General features: G+C 37.2%; 1 protein-coding gene across 8 annotated transcripts in view; it reads right to left on the bottom strand.

Annotated features, from left to right (window-relative positions):
• TUSC3 (tumor suppressor candidate 3) overlaps positions 1 to 21,094 on the bottom strand; it is a 242,064-nt gene that overhangs the window by 87,419 nt on the left and 133,551 nt on the right. For 6 of the 8 annotated variants that reach the window (XR_009598632.1, XR_009598633.1, XM_012105833.5 and 3 more), the window contains exons 4-6: positions 18,548 to 18,688; positions 15,552 to 15,692; positions 652 to 741 (exon numbers count right to left, since the gene is read on the bottom strand). Coding sequence is in view for 6 of the 8 variants with exons in the window: in XM_012105833.5 (XP_011961223.2) it covers positions 652 to 741; positions 15,552 to 15,692; positions 18,548 to 18,688 (372 nt within the window). In the remaining 2 variants the exon portion in view is untranslated. The remainder of the gene's footprint in view (positions 1 to 651; positions 742 to 15,551; positions 15,693 to 18,547; positions 18,689 to 21,094) is intronic. The other 2 variants (XM_027962612.3, XM_042241468.2) reach the window with 1 other exon arrangement.

A 21,094-nucleotide genomic window follows, 5' to 3' on the forward strand; every position in this document is an offset into this window, starting at 1 on the left:
TCAAAAATCTGTATAAAGAAAAAACTAGAAAAAGGAGGCACATTTTAAAAAGCTTATAATCTTCGGTAACCTCTAATACTAAGCCTCAGAGACGGTATTTTGTAAAGTCGATCTATCACAGTATGTGCCACCGGCCATTTTTGGTGGAAAGGGAAGGCAATAAGACAGCAGCAGTTACTAAAGTCAACTCTGCTACTGACAGAGCTGCACGCCAATTCCACTTTCAATTTTGTGGCAGACTGTTCCTGGCATTCTAATACAATGAATACCAGAGTTTAATGATCTTCTAAACTTAATTAAATTTACCAGTGCTGGGATGCTCGTTAAAACTTTTTCCATTTCCTCTTTGGGCATTACATATTATTGCCATAGCAGTCTACAAAGTTGAAAAAATAATTTATGTGTGTATATTTGGTATGGTAGGTACACTGAACTTTTTTTAATCCATGCTAAAGCAGTCCTCACCATAAAATATATATGTACATACATACATATATATGTGTGTGCATGTACATAGTGGAGGAACATGAGAAAAAATGGAACATATATTTAGATTTACAAATAACCTCTTTCTTACTAAATATGAAATTTCTGACTGCCGTGTAAACAGGATTCAAGTTCATAATATTGATGCTTACAACATGCACTTACCACTTGTCCATTGTGTGGGTTTTTATGAGCATATGGTGGTCCACGGATGTGATTCCACATCTGGCCAGAAGTCATAGCAAAGACTATACACTGAAAAGACAGGGTACAGTGTTATACCATGCAAACTAAGAAATGGGGGAACACTGCATTCTTTAAAAAATGGTCATGAAACTACTTTCAAATACCATGTATATCAGCTCATCTGTTAAAAGCATTTTCATTTACTAATTATGGGACCTTTGGTAAGTAACTTATTCTTCTGCTGTCAGATTTGGTATCTATAAAATGTGGATACCAACTATGCTTAAGACATATATTAATGACCAAATTGGGTAACATATATAAAGTATCTGGCATGGTGACTGATAATCTCATATGTCCTAACCAGAGGTAAAGCATAGTTAAAAGCATAGATGAAACATGATACTTTTAAATAAAGCGAGGAATACTTCACAGAAACCACATTACTGCTAGATCCAGCAAGAAAAGCTGTATTTGGAAAACTAATCTTAAAAATCTGAGGCATTATGGAGAGGGTAGAGGAGAGAGTATAAACTGGAAGTCACAGTCAATCTCTGTAACTCAAATGTAAGCATGTTTTGTTTAAATCGCCTATGCTTAAATTTACAAACTTGGGCATCTTTAGACTAAAGTGTGTCTTCAGGTTAAACCACTTCTGAATGTCTCAGAACTTGCCCAGCTCACTGTTTCTGAGCTGCCTGCCTCTGGCAGGTAGCTGAGATGTATCAACAAAGATTCAAGGTCAGACTAAGCAATGTGACTAGGGATCTAAACATGTTAGATCTGCACAATTTGTAAAGCAGATAAGAGAACACAAAAGGGAACCAGTAGGATGGGGGAAATTACGGAGAGTTCTTAAACCCAAAGAATAAATCCAGATTCTGTTTCATAACTTCCTGGCAACCACTGCATTTCAGAAGAAACTGAAAATGATACAGCAAGATTAGAGAGATTAATATGAATCCTTTCCCTGTTTTCTTGATAATAACTTTGAACTTAACACAAGCATCTTAAAAGCCAGATTTGACCTCCAGACTTTCCCTGGCTTGAGATATTTTCTGAAAGCGAAGATTTTATAGAATACTTGCACTTTAACCTTAGAAGGTACACTAGAATACTAGGCCCAGAGTGACATAGAGAATGATGCACCACCTAAAACATCATATAAAAGTGGGAAATTCTTATATGAGAAAAATAAATTATATCTGTTTACAGAGGATCATATCAGTGATTTAAAGAATATATGAAAGTCAAATATTCTGTAGATTATAATAGTGAAAGGCAGAGTATATTTTAAAATCCAGGAAAAGATGTACCTAGTGAATAAACACATTTATAGTATAAGCAAATGACATTTTTGTTTTTATTAGACACTGTAAGATTAGAGTTCTGAATTTTTGAGGATCAAACTGTTGTAGTCACTAAATCAGCACTAAAATTGTATGTATTTCTGGTTTTACTTTTACCCATCTATATTCCTTCTCTTTTACTGCTTCAATTGATATTCCTAACTGTGGTGGAAAAATGCATGATCAAGTCTGTATTTTAGAAGGATGGTACTAGACACTGTGGAGAACAGACTGGGGAAAAGTGTAACTTGAGGCACAGACATCAGTTTGGAGGCTGATACACAAAACCGTTTGTGAGACTAGAGTGGCCAATTCCATGCCTATTGTTGTTCCTTGTTCAGTTGCTAAGTCCTGTCCGACTCTTTGCGACCCCGTGAACTATAACACACCACGCTTCCCTGTCTTTCACTATCTCCCAGTATTTGCTCAAATTCAAGTCCACTGTCATGTCATCCTCTGTCATTCCCTTCTCCTCTTGCCCTCAATCCTTCCCAGCATCAGGGTCTTTTCCAATGAGTCAGTTCTTCCCATCAGGTGGCCAAAGTATTGGAGCTTCTGCATCAGTCCTTCCAATCAATACTCAGGGGTGATTTCCTAGGATTGACTGGTTTAATCTCCTTGCTGGCCAAGGGACTCTCGAGAGTTTTTCCAGCATCACAGTTCAGAAGCATCAATTCTTTGGCACTCAGCTTTCCTTATGGTCCAACTCTCATATCCATACTGACTACTGTGAAAACCATAGCTTTGATTATATGGACCTTTGTTGGCGAAGTGGTGTCTCTGCTTTTTAGTACACTATCTAGGTCTGACTCATTGGAAAAGACCCTGATGCTGGGAAAGATTAAGGGCAGGAGGAGAAGGGGACAACAGAGGATGAGATGGTTGGATGGCATCACCGACTCAATGGACATGGGTTTGGGTGGACTCTGGGAATTGGTGATGGACAGGGAGGCCTGGTGTGCTGCGGTTCATGGAGTCGCAAAGAGTCAGACATGACTGAGCGACTGAATTGAATTGATCTGAACTGAACTAGGTTTGTTGAGGCTTTTCTTCCAAGAAGCAAGCGTCTTTTAATTTCATGGCTGCAGTCACCATTCACAGTGATTTTAGAGCACAGAAAATAAAGTCTGTCACTGTCCTTTTCATCCAAAGTTCATCCACTTTTCATTCATCTATTTGTCATGAAGTGATGGGACCAGACACCATGATCTTTGTTTTATGAATGTTGAATTTTAAGGCAGCTTTTTCACTCTCTTTCACCTTCATTAAGAGGCTCTTTGGGTCCTCTTTGCTTTTTGCCATTAAAGTGATATCATCTGTATATCTGACGTCATTGATATTTCTCCTGCCATATTGATTCCAGCTTAAGTCATTACTTAAGCATTGTAATGACTGGCATTTTGCGCGATGTACTGTGCATATAAGTTAAATATGCAAGGTGACAATAAACAGCTTTGACGTACTCCTTCCCCAATTTGGAACCAGTCCATTGTTCCATATCCAGTTCTAATTATTGCTTCTCGTCCTGTATACAGGCTTCTCAGGAGATAGGTCAGGTGGTTTGGTATGCCCATCTCTTTAAGAATTTTCCATGGTTTGTTGTGATCCACACAAAAGTTTTAGTGTAGTCAATGAAGCAGAAGTAAATATTTTTCTGGAATTCCCTTGCTTTCTTTATGATCAAACAAATGCTAGCAATATCATCTCTGGTTCCTCTGCCTTTTCTAAATCCAGCTTGTACATCTGGAAGTTCTCAGTTCACATAATGCTGAAGTCTAGCATGAAGGATTTTGACCATTAATTTGCTGGCATGTGAGATGAGTGTAATTGTGCGGTAGTTTGAGCATTCTTTGCCATTGCCTTTCTTTGGGATTGGAATGAGAACTGACCTTTTCCAGTCCTGTGGCCACTGATGAGTTTTCCAAATTCCGTGGCATATTGAATGCAGCAAGCAATTTAATAGCATCATCTTTTAGGATCTGAAATAGCTCAGCAGGAATTCTATCATCACCTCCACTAGCTTTGTTCATAGTGATTCTTCCAAAGACCCACTTGACTTCACACCCCAGGATGTCTGGCTCTAGGTTTGTGACCATACCATCAGTTATCCAGGTCATTATGACCTCTTTTGTACAGCTCTTTTGTGTATTCTTGCCACATATTCTTAACCTCTTCTGCTTCTGTTAGGTCCTTGCCATTTTTGTACTTTATCATGCCCATCTCTACATGAAATGTTCCCGTGGTACCAAGGGAAGAATTCCATAGTAATGACATAATTGAGCAATTTAGATAAACAGAAATATTTACGAGATGGAATCAACAGACTTCATTGATTGACTGATGTGATAGAAAATAGTAAAAAATTAACCTCTGGGTTGTTGATGTGAAGAACAATGTACAGTCAGTAGTGCCACCCAATGAGATAAAAGAATAAGGAAGAAGCTTGTGAGGGTAAAAAGGAACGAAGTTACACAGATTTGGAGTTGAGTGTTTTTAATTATTTTTTTTAACAATAGGTCTTTGTTGGTAATTTATTTTAAACATAGCAGTATGTACATGTCAATTCTCAATCGCCAATCTGTCCCTCCCCACAAGCCCTTCTCCCTGGTAACTGTTTTTTCCAACATCTGTTTCAAAAATAAGTTCATTTGTATCATTTTTTTAAAGATTCTGCATGTAAGTGATACCATATATTTCTCTGTCTTCAATTAGTATGATAATGACCAGCTCCATCCATGTTGTAGGCAGTGGCTACATCTACATCTTGTTAATGCCACACCTGCCTAAGATTCCTACAGAGCCAACCTCTTTATATTTGGGGTCTATATATGGTTTTCTGTGAAGCCTTTCCAGACTAATTTACCCATTTGACAATTGTTTACTGGACAGTAAGAATATAGCAATGAATAAGGTAAAAATAATCCCTGCCCTTAGGTGAAGATCCTCAGTAAGTGACTTGTGCTCTGAGTCATAAAAAATAAGCAGGCATTCCTCCTTCACTCATTCAACATTTATATACCAAGAACCGACTATATATTTAAGAGGGCATCCCTGCTGGCTCAGATGGTAAAGAATATGCCTGCAATGCAAAAGACCTGGCTTTGATCTCTAGGTCTGTTTAAGAAGCTGAGAATAAAACAAAGAACAAAAATACAAGGTAGACACTATCCTCCTGGAGCTTGCATTCTATAGGGAGAAAATAGTAAAAAAAAAAAAAAAAAAGTAATTAAATTATATGATGAAAGTGTTAGTCGCTCAGTCATATCTGACTCTCTCCCCGACCCCATGGACTGTAGCCTGCCAGGCTCCTCTGTTGATGGGATTCTCCAGGCAAGAATACTGGAGTGGGTAGCCATTCCCTTCTCCAGGGGAGTTTTCCTTGACCGAGTGACTGAACCCAAGTCTCCTGCATTGCAGGCAGATTCTTTACCATTTAAGCTACTAGGGAAATCCAAAATAATTAGAGACAATGAAAAATGAACAGTAGAGAAGGAGAAAAGAAGTCATGAGAGAAGGATTGCAGTTCTTATGAGTGGTCAGCAGGGGCCTCTCCAAGACAGTGGAGCTTTCAGCAGAAATCTGAAAATGTTGTCAAGTCGGGAAAATACTTGGGAAAGAGGGAAGAGCCAGTGAGCCAGGCTGTGCTGAAGGAGAATATCTGGCATATTAACAGACAGTAAAGAAGCCAAGAGGACTGAAGGACAGTTGCTGAGGAGAGAAGAAACAGATAAGGTTTGGTGAATAGTGCAAGGCCAGATCCCAGAGCCCCTGGGTTGGAAAATTAATCATATGGTGTGTAAAGGTGGAAGCTGGGATACAGTTCAAATGCTATTGCAAGAAGTGTACTATTAAATAATTAGGCCTTAAAGGTGGTAAGTAGGGTGAGAAGTTGTTGGAATCTAGATGTATTTTGGAGGAAGAACCAAGAGGATTTTCTGAGATTAGATGTGGGGTATAGGAGGAAAGAAGTGGTGAGAAAAGACAGGTTTTTGACTTGAACAACTGGAAAAATAAAGTTGCTATTAACTGAGAAATCAAAGGTGTGGGACAATTAGGTTTGGGGACTGAGCTTAGGAGTCTGTTTTGAGACACCTGGTAGGCTTCCAGGTAGAGATGCAGGATGAACAAGTTGGATTTATCAGTCTGGAGCTTACAGGGAGATCTGGCCCCAAGAGAAAATTCAGGACTCAATAATAAACAGTATTTCCTGAAGGAAAGCATGGCAACCCACTCCATTTTTCTTGCATAGCTGGAGAATCCCATGGACAGAGAGCCTAGTAGGCTACAGTCCATGCGGTCAGAGAGAGTCAGGCATAACTGAAGCGACTTAACATGCACACAATAGACAGTCTTTAAAGCTGGACACCAATTAAATATAGATAGGATGAGCAAGATCCAGAAGACTCTCCAAAGTAGGAAGTGAAGGAGATAACAAACAAATGAGCAAAAATGATTAAGAAGTAGCAGTGAGAGAAGTGTGGCCCCCTGGAACACAAGAAAGTGGTTGTGGATGAAGAAATAAGTTGTGTAGATACTCTTGCAAGACCAGTGATGTGAAATAAACCCAGAACTAATATCTGAATTTATCTCCCTGGAAAATACCTGTGCCCTAGACTAGAGCATTTTCAATGGAACAGTGAGTGAGACAAAAGCCTTATGAGAAAAGAAGGAAACAATGTAGACAATTGTTTCAAGGAGTTTTGCTATAAAAGGGATCCAGTAAATAGGACAGTTTCTGGAAGGGAAAACAGCAATATGTCTCTTCAGGATGAATAAGGAGCTGTGTGCCTTGCTAATGAGAAAGGTTCAGTAATAAAAGAAAAAATAAGGATGACAGAGAAAGAGGGGAGATTGTCGGTGCACTGTCACTGAATACCAGTGCAGAGCAGGAATGAGACCTAGTACCCAAGTGGGGGTGTTAGCCTTACAAAAGAGTAGAAATGGTTCAAGTAACAGAGAACAGACTCCAAGGGCCCATGCATAGAATGCAGGGGTGGAAGGAGATCTGGGTACTTAAATGAGATAAAAACAAATCTTCATTTTCACTGTCTGATAAGTATGCAGTTGACAGATCACAATAGTTTTAACAGCACCTGTTTCATACTCTAACATTTTCATATTTAACAGTTACAGTGGATATCTCAAAACATCTGTTTATACTCTTAACTACTTCAAAACTGTGGTAGTTACTAGATCCACACTAGGTTTGGTGATTTAATGCATTAATAAGAAAAGGTATAAACTACAGTATTACAAATGTTATATACACATGAGGAAATGCTCAAATTTTAAAATGAGAAGTTAAAATTCAACAGCAGTAGCTATATTACATATGGTTTGTTATAGAAGCTTTTAAAAATCCATCTTAATACATAATTTATTAAAGATTCTAAGAAATGGTTCAATAAAACAAAAGCAGGCTTAAACATGGCATACTTGCTTCATCATTTGAAGTAGTGACAGATATATTTACAGTATTTATAATTATACAGAGCTGTGGGCACTTCTCACAACATAATAAAATACCAAATAAACTTTGACAGTGCAAAATGGCCTCGATTACAATTCTTTCTCTAAAATAAGTATAAATGGTATTTATTTTTTTACATTAATAATGGAAATGTCCAGCACTTTGCCACTCTAATTTGGAAATTTTAAATTTTTATAATTAAACTACAAGTTTACTCTTGTATCTTATTTACTAAAATATTCATGCAAAAAAGGACATGATTTAAAGGGTACAGATTAATGAATTTTAACATGAATACACCATTATAACTAACACTGAGATCAAGTAGAATACTATTAAAAAACACTCCACTGGTGCCTTTTCCTAATTATTTACCTCCATAGACCTCTGAAGGGGTAAGAAAATTTTCTTGAAAATGCTGCATCATAGAGTATGTGTATACCAGGCTTAGTGGCTTAACTACCGCCTGTATCTCTCTTTAGAACAATGTCTCTTCTGATTCTCTGTCTAGTTTTTTTTTTTTTTGTATGCATATTTCACAGTTTGTTTATATATTCCCCTGTTTATGGACACTACAGACAAGGCAATGGCAACCCACTCCAGTACTCCTGCCTGGAAAATCCCATGGATGGAGGAGCCTGGTAGGCTGCAGTCCATGGGGTCGCTAAGAGTCGACACGACTGAACGACTTCAGTTTCACTTTTCACTTTCATGCACTGGAGAAGGAAATGGCAATCCACTCCAATGTTCTTGCCTGGAGAATCCCAGGGACGGGGGAGCCGTCTATGGGGTCGCACAGAGTTGGACACGACTGAAGCGACTTAGCAGCAGCATGGACGCTATATTGTTTCTTTCAAAGTATATTTGTGAATAAAACTTCTATGAATATTCAAAGACAAGCCTTTGTATGTACACGTTTTCATTTCCTTTTGATAAATAACCAGAAGTGAAATTGAAGAAAGATACCATTTAATATTGCCACCAGTAATATATGAAGACTCATTTTCCTGCATATCTGTCCTAACCGTAATGTCACCTTTCTTTGAAATTTGAGCATATTTAATGGGCTTCAATTGGTAACTACTTTGGTTTTAATTTACATGTTCCAAATGACTAAAAATGTAAGCATCTTTAAATGTTTCTTGGGACCATTTCTACATCTTCTTTTACGAAGTGTCTGTTCAAACCATTTACCCATTTCTCTCTGTCTGTTTTTCAAATTAATTTGTTGTTTTTGCTATTGAGCTGTATGAGTTTTTTATCTATCCTGGGTTGACGTTCAGTCACCCAGTCATGTCCAACTCGACCCCATGGACCACAGCATGCCAATACTTTATTCTGGGTATTAACCCCTTAACAGATACATAGTTTGCAAATATTTTCTCTGATTCAGATGATCTTTTCATTTTGTTGATGGTTTCCTTTGCTGTACAGAAGCTTCTTGGTTTGATGCAGACCCCACTTATTTTTGCTTGTTTTGCATTGGCATTTTATGTCAAATACAAAAATTTATCACCAAGAACAACGTCAAAGAGCTTACCACATGTGTTTTCTTCTGGGAGTTTTACAGTTTCAGGTCTTGCATTCAAATCTTTTCTCCATTTTGGGTTAACTTTTTTTGTGTGGCTAAGGTAGGGGTCTGGTTTTATTCCTCTGCATGTGGCTGTCCAGTTTTCCCAACACCATTTATTGATGAGACTGTCCTTTCCTGAACACCTATTCTTGTTTCCTTTGTCCCAAACTGATCACATATGTGTGTTTATTTTTGTGCTGTCTATTCAGCTCCATTGATCAGTATGTCTATTTGTAAGTCTAGTACCCTTGTATTTCGATTATTACAGTTTTGTAATAAAGTTTGAAATCAGGGAGCATGATGCCTCCAACTTTGCTTTTAGGAGTTCTTTGTCTATTCAGCATCTTCTGTGGATCCATACAGACTTTAGGATTGTTTCTTCTATTTCTGTGAAAAGTGCCTTTGGAATTTTGATAGTAATTGCACTGAATCTGTAGACTGCTTTGGGTAGTGTAATATTTGGTAGTAAATATTTTAACAATACTAATGCTTCCAATCTATGTGCAAAGTGTAACTTTCCCTTTGCTTGTGTCATTTTCAATTTCTTTCATCAGTGTCTTAGTAGTTACTTGTGTACAGGTCTTTAAACTCCTTGGTTAAACTTATTCCTAAGTTATTTCATTCTTTTTGATGAATTGTGAATGAAACTGGTTTTTTAGTTTAACTGACAGTTTGATATTAGTATGTGGAAGTGCCTCATTGTTCTGTATACTGATTTTTTTTATCCTGCAACTTTACTGAATTCATTTATTAATTCTCGGAGTAAGAGTCAGACACAATTGAGCAACTAACACTTTCACCCCTAGAAGAGGAAATGGCAACCCACTCCAGTATTCTTCCCTGGAAAATTCCAGGCCAAGCAGCCTCATGGATTGCAAAAAGTCACACAACACTGAGCAACTAACACTTCCACTTTCATATACAGTATTATGTTATCTGAACAAGTGACAGTTTTACTTCTTCCTTTCTGATTTGGATGTCCTTTTTTTTGCATAACTGCTCTCACTCGAACAGCGAATATGTCAAAAGTGCTGAAAGTGGACATCCTTGCTTTCTTCCTGATCTTAAGAGGAAAAGCTTACAGCTTTGTACCTCTGAATAACATGTTAGCTGTGGGTTTATCATATAAGGCCTTTATTATGTTGAGGTATGTTTCCTCTATTAAGAAATTTTATGATGAATGGAGAACAGAAGCTAGGGGATCACTCCATGTACTGGATATTCACACTGAGGCTTATTTGTAGCTTTATAATAAGCAAAAAACTTAAACAAGCACATTCAAATGCAAAAGAAAGGGTAAGTTCATCTGAGTAACTTTTAAATGTCTGAGTTTATATAGGCCATTACCTCTCCTCATTAAAGAAAATTAAATGCTAAACGTATTAAGAAAAGTATACCCTAATAAGATACTAACTCATTTCATTATATTGTTGTCATACTCCCGACATGAACAAAATTATACATTTGGCTATATACAAAAATTACCTATAAACAGACATAAGTGAGTGAGTTAAGTTGCTCAGTCGTGTCTGACTCTCTGCAACCCCATGGACTGTATAGCCTACCAGGCTTCTCTGTCCATGGGATTTCACAGGCAAGAATACTGGAGTGGGTTGCCATTTTCTTCTCCAGGAGATCTTCCCGACCTAGGGATTGAACCTGGGTCTCCTGGATTGTAGGCAGACGCTTTACTGTCTGAGCCACCAGGGAAGTCCATAAACAGACATACCTAACTTCAAATGGCCAAATGATTCAACTACCTAATGGGAAAAGCTGTTTGTTAGAAGTTATGTCACTGGAAACAAATATTATCAGCAGTTATTTGCTTCTCACTTGTAAATATGCCACAGAGATAATACCTGTATGATATTACAAAGTATTAATGCATAATTTTATTCAAGAAAAATTTGAAAGAAAAAGGAGCTTATTCCACTCTGAAATCAGAGCTGCCCTGTAGTTCAGAATGCTCATAAAAAACACATTTCTACTGATATAACATAATGTATAGATGCCAAAGAAACTTTCATAAATTGTGAAAATTACGTAGTAATATATTAATCTGGAGCTTACATTTTTCATAGAACATAATTAAACCAATATAATGTGTTTGAGACAGAAGAAATATTATGGCATATGAATCATCCTACAGTGCAGAGCACTGGTGTTAAAAAGCAGAGAACAGCTTCTATCCTACTGAGATTTACTATGATAATAAGGCTTGGGTTATTAGATCTTTTTAAATGATGTTTTTCTCTTTCACAATTTTAATTGTGGATTTTTAGGAGGTTTCTGTGTTTGAAATGGATACAACTACTCATCACATTCACATTCCTGGTTTGAAATGACAGTCATCTATGAGGAGCATTAGCCTGCCGTAGAAGGCAATGGCAACCCACTCTAGTACTCTTGCCTGGAAAATCCCATGGACAGAAGAATCTGGTAGGCTGTGGTCCATGGGGTCGTGACGAGTCGGACATGACTGAGTGACTTCACTTTCACTTTTATGCATTGGAGAAGGAAATGGCAACCCGCTCCAATGTTTTTGCCTGGAGAATCCCAGGGACGGGGGAGCCTGGTGGGCTGCCGTCTATGGGGTCGCACAGAGTTGGACACGACTGAAGCGACTTAGCAGCAGCCTGCCATAAAGCTCTGCATTAAGGGCTACAAAACATAGCATTTTACACAACCATTCTACTTTAAATTCATCATGAAACAGGTACTCTGTAGGCTTTTTATCATTCTCCATCTTAAGGGGGTGGAGGAAGTTTGGAAAGCAGAGTGAAACCAAACCAGAACCAATGCTTTATTTAGCTCTATAAACAACCAACAGTACCTAATATATACGTTAACAAGCATTTTTCCCCCTAGGAAGCATGAGACCAAGAACAACTCAGGCCTATTCCTTCACCTATTTTTTTTAAAGCTCAAAACCAGGAAGCTATAATATCTATGTATGTTTTAACATTTGCATATGTTACTTCCTCTATGCCAGGAAATTGCAAGCTTTGTCTCTATCCTACACCTTAGAGCACTATGAATAGATTTCTCTCCCCAGCATACACTTGATTCTTAATCCCATGACTCATATACAATAATATGAAATAATAATGAAAAAGAAAAAAAATAAATTACCAGCCCTAGAATACAGTCTGCTCAGAATTAAGGACTCAGAGGTACTCCGGCATGTGTTCAAAGGTAAGACACAACTGCTACTTGTATGTATACTAGTTCTTTACTAAGACACAGAAATTCTCCACCAAACTGTTTTTCTCATTATTTTCCTTGTGCATCCAGTGTTTACATTACAAAAATGCTGTGCTGTTGCACAGAGTTCATCACTATTTTTATTTTAAGAACTTCATTTTACTGTGCAAGCCAAGGATTTCAGCGTTTCTGCAAATGAGATAACAGTATTTTGCCAAGAATTATTTCAAAATATATCATTTCCAAAGAAGAACGAGATATTGGTTGTTTTAAATAAATAAATGTCTAGCAATCTGAGTAAATGATTCAGCATTTTGGATGGCCTCTTAACTTTGTAAGGATATCTCAAAAATTGGATTAAAAAGGACTAGAATTGGGCAAATCCAGTTTTGCATGTAAAATAGTTTTGCTTTACAAAGAATCAAGTTTGGTGGTGGTAATGGTGACAGAAAATGGTAAAGGGGATTTAAATTATTTCTGACCTCACTGTTTAAGCTTCATAAGCCATCAGCAGATGAGAAAAAAAAAATGTTTACTTCAACATTTTATATTCAGAGTTTTCAAGCATATTGTTTGAAAACATGTCTGTTTTCTGCAGCCTGTTATGGCTTCTGAAAGGCTGCCATTGGGGAGTAGACATACCTGCCAAGATTTCCTTCTCAAGTATGTGTCTATGAATGTTAGAACATCTTCTGTTATGCCAAGCTCATTAGCTTTCAAGAATTCAAAGAAAAAAAAATCTGTGTGATGTGGCAGAGGGTGTGAGAGAATTGACCATTTAAGTACTAACATTTATTTGCCATATAAATGTTCTTAGACATTTATTTAGAGTCGTAATGGCTCACTGCATCCACTGGATTAAACATCCAGCCTATGAGGCACAGGCCAGATTTGGAGAACTCAACACTGTGAAAGGGCTTCCTTGGTAGCTCAACTGGGAAAGAATCTGCCTGCAATGCAGGAGACCCTGGTTGGATTCCTGGGTCAGGAAGATCCCCTGGAGGAGGGCATGGCAACCTACTCCAGTATTCCTGCCTGGAGAATTCCCATGACAGATGAGCCTGGCAGTGTACAGTCCATGGGGCCACAAAAAGTCAGACACAAATGAGCAACTAAGCATAGCACTGTGAAAAGTACAAAGTCTTAAGTTAGATGTACACAGAATCCTATCCCAGGTATGAGGTTCTGCAAATTGAGTTTACTGAATCTGTTTCCTTGTCTGTAAAATGATGATGATAGAAATTCCTTTTCATAGTTATTATGAAGAATAAGCATAAGAAACATAACCCCCAAAGAAGGAAGAGATGCCCTAATGTCCATTATTACTTACAGTAATTACTCTACGTCTCTTCTTGAGGAGTTAAAGTTAGTCATTTAGTTGTGTCCAACTCTTCTGTGACCCCATGGACTATAGCCCACCAGGCTCATCCATGCAATTCTCCAGGCAAGAATACTGGAGTGGGTTGCCATTTCCTTCTCCAGGGGATCTTCCCAGCCCAGAGATTGAACCTGGGTCTCCCACATTGCAGGCAGACTCTTTCCTGACTGAGCCACCAGGGAAGCCACTTCTTGTGAGGAGGGAGAATAGCGTAGGCAGGCTTATCATCTGGGTCTACTGCAGACACATGGTTACACTGTAAGCAGTCTTAGTTTTTCAGTAGACTGAAACAGTGACAAAATTTGGTATAATGCTGAAATAGTGAAGGAATTTTAACCTTCCAACAACACTTTGAAACAAGGCATATATTTTTTTTTCACCAACACAGTGGGTGGCTTAACTGCATGAAGCAACCTGAAAACCAGACTGAGCAACATCTAAAACACTTTTAAACTTAATGACTATGGTGACTGAGATCACCCACTGGATCCAATTACAGTAACTGGAGTATAACTAATAAATCTCTTTAATATTTTCTCACGTTTTGATAACCTAGTTAAACTTTCCTTGAAAAATCTTCCTTACGCTAAAAAAAAAAAATCCAAACTTCAAAATCTTATTTCTCTGTCTACCACAAAGCCACAGAGGATCTGCTTGAATTTCAAGACATTAGCTATTATTGCACACGATGGGTGCTTTAAGGTGAGTTGCCTGGGATGCTCACTTATCAGTCTGTCCTACTGTATCTAACTCAGTCATAAACACCACTGTTTGCTGAAAAATGGAAGGATGGAGGGCTACTGCATGAAGGTAAAGCCAACAAACTGACACTTAGCTGTAAACGCATATATATGGATACATACACATGTTAAATAGCTTCATTTTTTATATTCTGTTTATAAATGTTTTATATATCTTTTGTTACTTTTAAGTTATCATTGAAGTACCATTATTTTCTTCCTCCTTTTGGGAAAGAGATTTTACTTTTAATCATCGAAATTGTTTACGGTGTAAAAATCTTAATGATTACTGGAGACCTTGAATCCAGAACACTGTTCAACTCTAGTATTAATTTTATTTTTCTCTGTAAATTGTGATAAAATTTTCATGTAGACAGTCATATAGGCAAATCACAAATTAAGTAAATAGTAACATCTCTTTCTTTACAGTTTTTTATTCCCTATATTTCTTTCTCCATATGCTTTGACCAAGATCACAAGTACAATGATGAAGAGCAAATGACTGTAGGCATCATTACTCAGATACTTGCTAGAGATTTTAAGATACTGTTAACCTAATAAACATGAATGATATCACACACTCCAGGAAGCCTGTCATGACTTTTTGGTACTCAAGATTAGGTGTCCTTCCTATGTAGTATGTAATCCTCTAATCCTGTGTGCTTACTTTATCTCGATTAATATGATTAGTATCCCTGCAAGTGAATTACGATCAGGTGGGGTGTATGTCTTACCTTTATATCTCTGGTACCTAATAATTATCAGGCACATAGTAGAGACAAAAGAAGAGAGTTGCTGGGGAAAAAATTGCTGAATGAGTACATTTCCAAGTGCTTCAGACTCAAACAGTCTAAAAGTATTTTTAGTGTAATTAGTAAAAATACAGTAATCCCTAGTGTATTTCTAAATGTATTCACCAAACATTTATTTAGCACTTGTAATATGCCAAGTACCCATGGAAAGACATTACATTTTAGTTGTAAAAATTGAAGGAAGAGAGCACAATCTACATTAACGGTGAACTTAAGTTATAGCACCTAAGTCCTAAAAGTTAATTCTTCTAATCCAGACTTGATTTTCATTACAGTTATAATCTGGATCACTTTGTTAATATTATACAACTTGGACCATTACCCAAAGAAACAGGGTAAATGTGTTAACATACCAGAGACACCATGGCCCAACCAGTCTTGTTATAGATGAACTCCAAGTTGTTCCTTCTTAAATAGAGCAAACCACCCACAAGTGACACCAACAAAGCCAAAGCAATGGTGCCAGAGTAGTTGGGTGGCCTGAAGACACGAATCTGCAACAACACAATGAAATGTTTTAAAGTTAAAGAAAAATATTAATTTTTTCTCTGATATTCTTTTCCTTCTGATCTTTAACACATGTAATTCAGAAAGGTACCACCTTATTTTTCATACCAGGCACTAACATTCCTTTTGTTCTTTATGAGTCAAAAATATATGCCCTGAAACATCATGGCTATGTAACAAAACATGCTCTTCTGGTGCTTTTAGGTGAATACAGTTAAATATATGCAAAACCTACTTACATTCAACCCAGAGCTATGGTTCATGATAATTAAGCAGATGATCATGATGATCCCAAACACAGGATCATCTGGTAAAAAGGAGGGGTGAGATGGGGGGACTACTACTTGTATTATTTCAAATTGGAATTTTTTAAGACATTTTCTTTTAAACAACTTTATTGAGCTTTAATCCTAATCCATATACCATACAATCCACCCACTGAAAGTGTACAATGCAGTGATTTTTTTTAAAGCATATTCAGATAAGTGCAGCCATCACCACAGTCAGTATCAGAATATTTGAATAACTTCAAAAGGAAATCCCATTCCCTTCTGGCATCCACTCCCTTACTCCTCTCACCCTCCAGCCTTAAGCAACCATTAATCAATCTACTTTCTGACTCCATACATCTACTCTGCAATTTCATATAACATGCAGTCTTTTGTAACTGACTTCTTTCACTCAGTATGATCCTCTCAAGGTTCATCCTTGTTGTAAAATGTGCCACTGCTTCATTCCTTTTCATGGCTAGTATTTCCTTGTGTGGATATCATACTTTGCTTATCCATTAGCCAAATAATCAGTTGGATATTTGGGTTGTTTGCCCCTTATAGCTCTATATGAATAATGCTGCTGTAAACATTTTGCATAAGTTTTTGCGTAGTGTATGTTTTCTTTTCTCTTACATATGTATACCTAGGAGTAGAATTGCTGGGTCACATAGAAACTCTATGCTTAATGGTTTGAAGAACTGTCAAACTGTTTACCAAAGTGGTTGCACTATTTTGCATTCCCACAAGTGGTGTATGAGGATTCCTATTTCCCCAACTTACTTTACAAGGTGAAATACTTTACAAGAACAAAGAAGCCAGCATGAAGGGGCTCCCACTAATCATACCTAGAACAATTTTGGTACCAAAATATTTAAGCGTAGTACTAACAATCACTGGAGGGAAAAAACAATATAAGATTGTGTACCAATGAATGAGTGAAATACAAAGAGGGGAGGGCTCTTGCTTACAGTAAAATGCCAAGGATCAATCTGAAATATGGACAAAGTGCTAGAACGGGAACATCACTCTACAACCAGCATGATGGAATCTGGATCAGGTAAGAGTCATCAATGGATGCTAAATACCGAGAAAATTTTCATGAGGAGCAGCATATCTGCATGACCCTCAATGTCTCCAGACAGGGAGCTTACTATTTAGGAGGGAAAGGGTAGGTCAACTGAGAAAACTAGAATATGTACAGAAGCTCAAAGAGAAGTAGTATATTAATGTGAGTCTGTGAACGTGATAACTGTATGGTCCTGTACTTCTTAGGAAAGACAATATACCTTAAAATGATTCCGAAAAAAATGTGTGTGGGTATGTAAGTATGTGTGTAGAGACAGGGTGAGGATGGGTAAGAGAGTAAGAATGGCAAAGCAAAAGCCATAAATAGTTAAGAGTATGTGAATCCTGATATAGGGTATACATTGAGACGAGACTATTTCCATTTGTAGAACTACTTAAAGTTTGAAATTATTTCCAAATATGTATTTTTTTTTACAAATGTGCATCTGTCAACAACATATTAGTGTGATAAATAGTTTTTATCAGAAATTATTCTAACCTGAGTATTTCTTATAAAGAACTAATAGTACTTTCCAATGTTACATTTAATATTTTGTACCAAATAAATGATACATTGGAGAACTGAATATCTGCCTAAATATTTTCACCAAAATATCATTAATACCTATATTATGTACAATGATAATAGTATGAGAGACAGCTATCTCAAATGAGAAATATGCTTACACAAAATTAATATCCCTGTACTATGTCTAAGGGAAATGTAATTTTAAAATAGCTGGTTAGAATTGCTCACTATAAAAAATTCTAGTGACATTAAGGAACAAAATAGCCATAGCCCTCCACATAGACATTAACTACCATCAACATTTTACATATCTCAGTAATATTTTGCTTTTCTAAATCAACTATAAATACTGTTTTTCTATCCTACTTTTTCACTTGTTATCCTTTGAGCTTCTTTCTATGTCAATGCTGCACACCACTGTTTGTCTAGACTGTACACATTTAATTCAATTCTCATTTTTAGATATCTGATTTCTGAGTGATTTTCTTCTATTAAAATGTATAATTTTTTTCCCCATAGTTAATGGTTGGGGGAGAAGGGAAGGAAGGGAAGAATTATACTGTTAGAATTTATGGTCCTGAAAACAGCATATGCCAGTGACATTTTCTCATATGGCTCATGAAAAGTGGGTATTATCCTATTGTTATTTGCCCAAAGGATAGATAAAAATTATACACCTGGTTTTTTAATTAGAGTGTCTTTGATTACTAAGACCACTGAGCAATATTCAGTATATTCTTTAGCCTCTGAAATTACTTTGTGCCTAACATGTATTCTTTAATGGTTCATTGATATTTTAAGAACCATTATTCAAAAAACCATTTAAATTCACCTAACTCAAAGTTCAGCTTACAGCTATCAGATGCAGTTTTCCTAAAGCAGGAGAAACTGAAAAAAATCCTGTGGCCTTATTATAGTGTTATACCAAAACAAGCTAATTAGCCTATTATTAAAACTGCGGGGAATAAAAACATACATGAACATCCGTTCTGTCAGCAATCCACTTTGCTAGTTGTTCAGCACCAAATCCAATTCTTTGAAGGTCAAAAGTATCAGCTCTCTTAGGTCTGCCTTTTGGAGGAAAATGCATGAACGTAGGAGCGGAGTTAATGTTGAGCTGTAAAACATGAGATAAAAGACTAAATCTAATATCCCAGCTTTTCTTTCCTGCGTGAATTTTGGAAAGACAGCATTTATTATGAAAAATCCAAGTGGATTTCCAGAGCTTAACTACTGTTTTTATTCATCTTGATATACTGCTGAATAGAAAAGAACTTATGAATTAGACCAAGTTTGCTGAACCTTCACATACATCATTCATATTCTCAGCTGCATCCATCTATTTCATTGGTCATTTCCTTCTTTATTTTCTAGAATTCCACAACTAGAGAATGAAATGATTCAAAGCGAAAAACAAATACTGTAATTTGGGGGTACATGGATGATTTTCACTTCTTAAGCAGTTGTTAAACAAAAAGGTTGGTATTTGATGAGAGATATAATTGAATTCTGTAATTAATTTTGAGTATACTGACTTCTTTTTTAATTTAAAAAATTTTTTCTGTTCACCTCCTGTTATTTCAACTGTCTTAAAATGGTTACATCTCATTAATTATTTTCTAAAGGCAAGTTTCATTTGAAAAGTATACTGAATACACACCACCCTAGTATAAATGGTGTTTATTAATAATAATCTAAAAACAAACGAGGTTAATTTGCATTGGAGAGTAAACTGCAAAGCATAGATACAGATTAAATTCTTGCTGCTCAAGAATTATGAAAAATGCTTCAAATGAAAGGCAAGGAGCTTTTTGGCCCTAGCTTACAATATATATAGTTCAACATTCCGCAACAATGAGAAAAAAACATTCAAGTAACAACAAACATTAGATCATGGTTCAAGGTAAAGATACAGCAGTACCAGCTGGAGCATACATGTTATGGACATTTAGTAATTTTTACTAAATTGAACAAACAGTCACCAATTCCTTTCTCCCACTCCACATTTTGTTCATGTGTGTTTTCCTGATAGGTGCACACGAAACAGTTACAGCCAACATGACTGCTAGTGCAGAGCTCCCTCTAACACAGCTCTGGCTTCCTGGTCTGTTGTCAGACACTTAGCCTCAGCCATCACACGGGAGTCACATACAATTTACTTTCTGAACAAGTCCCTAACAAGCCCAGGACTATCAAATTTCTACATGACATCATTTAACCTTATATACCCCCCTTAAAGCTCAACATTCAGAAAACTAAGATCATGGCATCTGGTCCCATCACTTCATGGGAAATAGATGGGGAAATAGTGGAAACAGTGTCAGACTTTATATTTTTGGGCTCCAGAATTACTGCAGATGGTGATTGCAGCCATGAAATTAAAAGACGCTTACTCTTTGGAAGAAAAGTTATGACCAACCTAGATAGCATATTCAAAAGCAGAGCCATTTCTTTGCCAACTAAGGTCCGTCTAGTCAAGGCTATGGTTTTTCCAGTGGTCATGTATAGATGTGAGAGTTGGACTGTAAAGCAAGCTGAGCCCCGAAGAATTGTTACTTTTGAACTGTGGGGCTGGAGAAGACTCTTGAGAGTCCCTTGGACTGCAAGGAGGTCCAACCAGTCCATCTTAAAGGAGATCAGTCCTGGGTGTTCATTGGAAGGACTGATGCTGAAGCTGAAACTCCAATACTTCGGCCACCTCATGTGAAGAGTTGACTCACTGGAAAAGACTCTGATGCTGGGAGGGATTGGGGGCAGGAGGAGAAGGGGTGACACAGGATGAGATGGCTGGATGGCATCACCGACTCGATGGACATGGGTTCGGGTAAACTCTGGGAGTTGGTGATAGACAAGATGGCCTGGTGTGCTGCGATTCATGGGGTTGCAAAGAGTCGGACACGACTGAGCGACTGAACTGAACTGAATGAATCGCAGCACGCCAGGCCTCCCTGTCCATCATCATCTCCCAGAATTCACTCAGACTCACGTCTGAACTGAACCCCCGCCTTAAATGATGTCATAAGGATGAGACACTAATCGAAAAAGACTCATGTCCTACTTCTTATAAGGATACCAATCCTACTGAAATTTGTCAAGATTATATCATCATCACTGCTAACACTGAGTCTTTATATTCCAGGGACACTTCTAAGTGGTTCATGTGTTTTCTTTCATTTAGTTTCACAACAATCCAAAGAGAAATACATCATTTTTATCTGTTTCGTACATGAAGACATTAAGGTATAGAGAGGTTACGTCCCTTGTCCAAGAATACAAAGTTAATATATGGAGATGATAAAATATGTAGATAAAATCTGAGCTCAACTGTCTGGCTCCCTGATCCCTGCTATTAACCTATAGTTATTAATTTTTTGTGTTTATCAGTACTTGACCATGCCTTCAAATGTACAACTCGTTGCAGTACCCAGCATGGATTAGTTTGGGTATTCTCGTCTCTTTTCTTTCTCACATTGTCTGACCCAGTTCTTTACCAGGTCATGGAAAAGCATTTAGACTCAAGCTA

This window comes from Ovis aries, chromosome 26 (assembly GCF_016772045.2).
Source record: "Ovis aries strain OAR_USU_Benz2616 breed Rambouillet chromosome 26, ARS-UI_Ramb_v3.0, whole genome shotgun sequence".
Classification (NCBI taxonomy): Eukaryota; Metazoa; Chordata; class Mammalia; order Artiodactyla; family Bovidae; genus Ovis; species Ovis aries.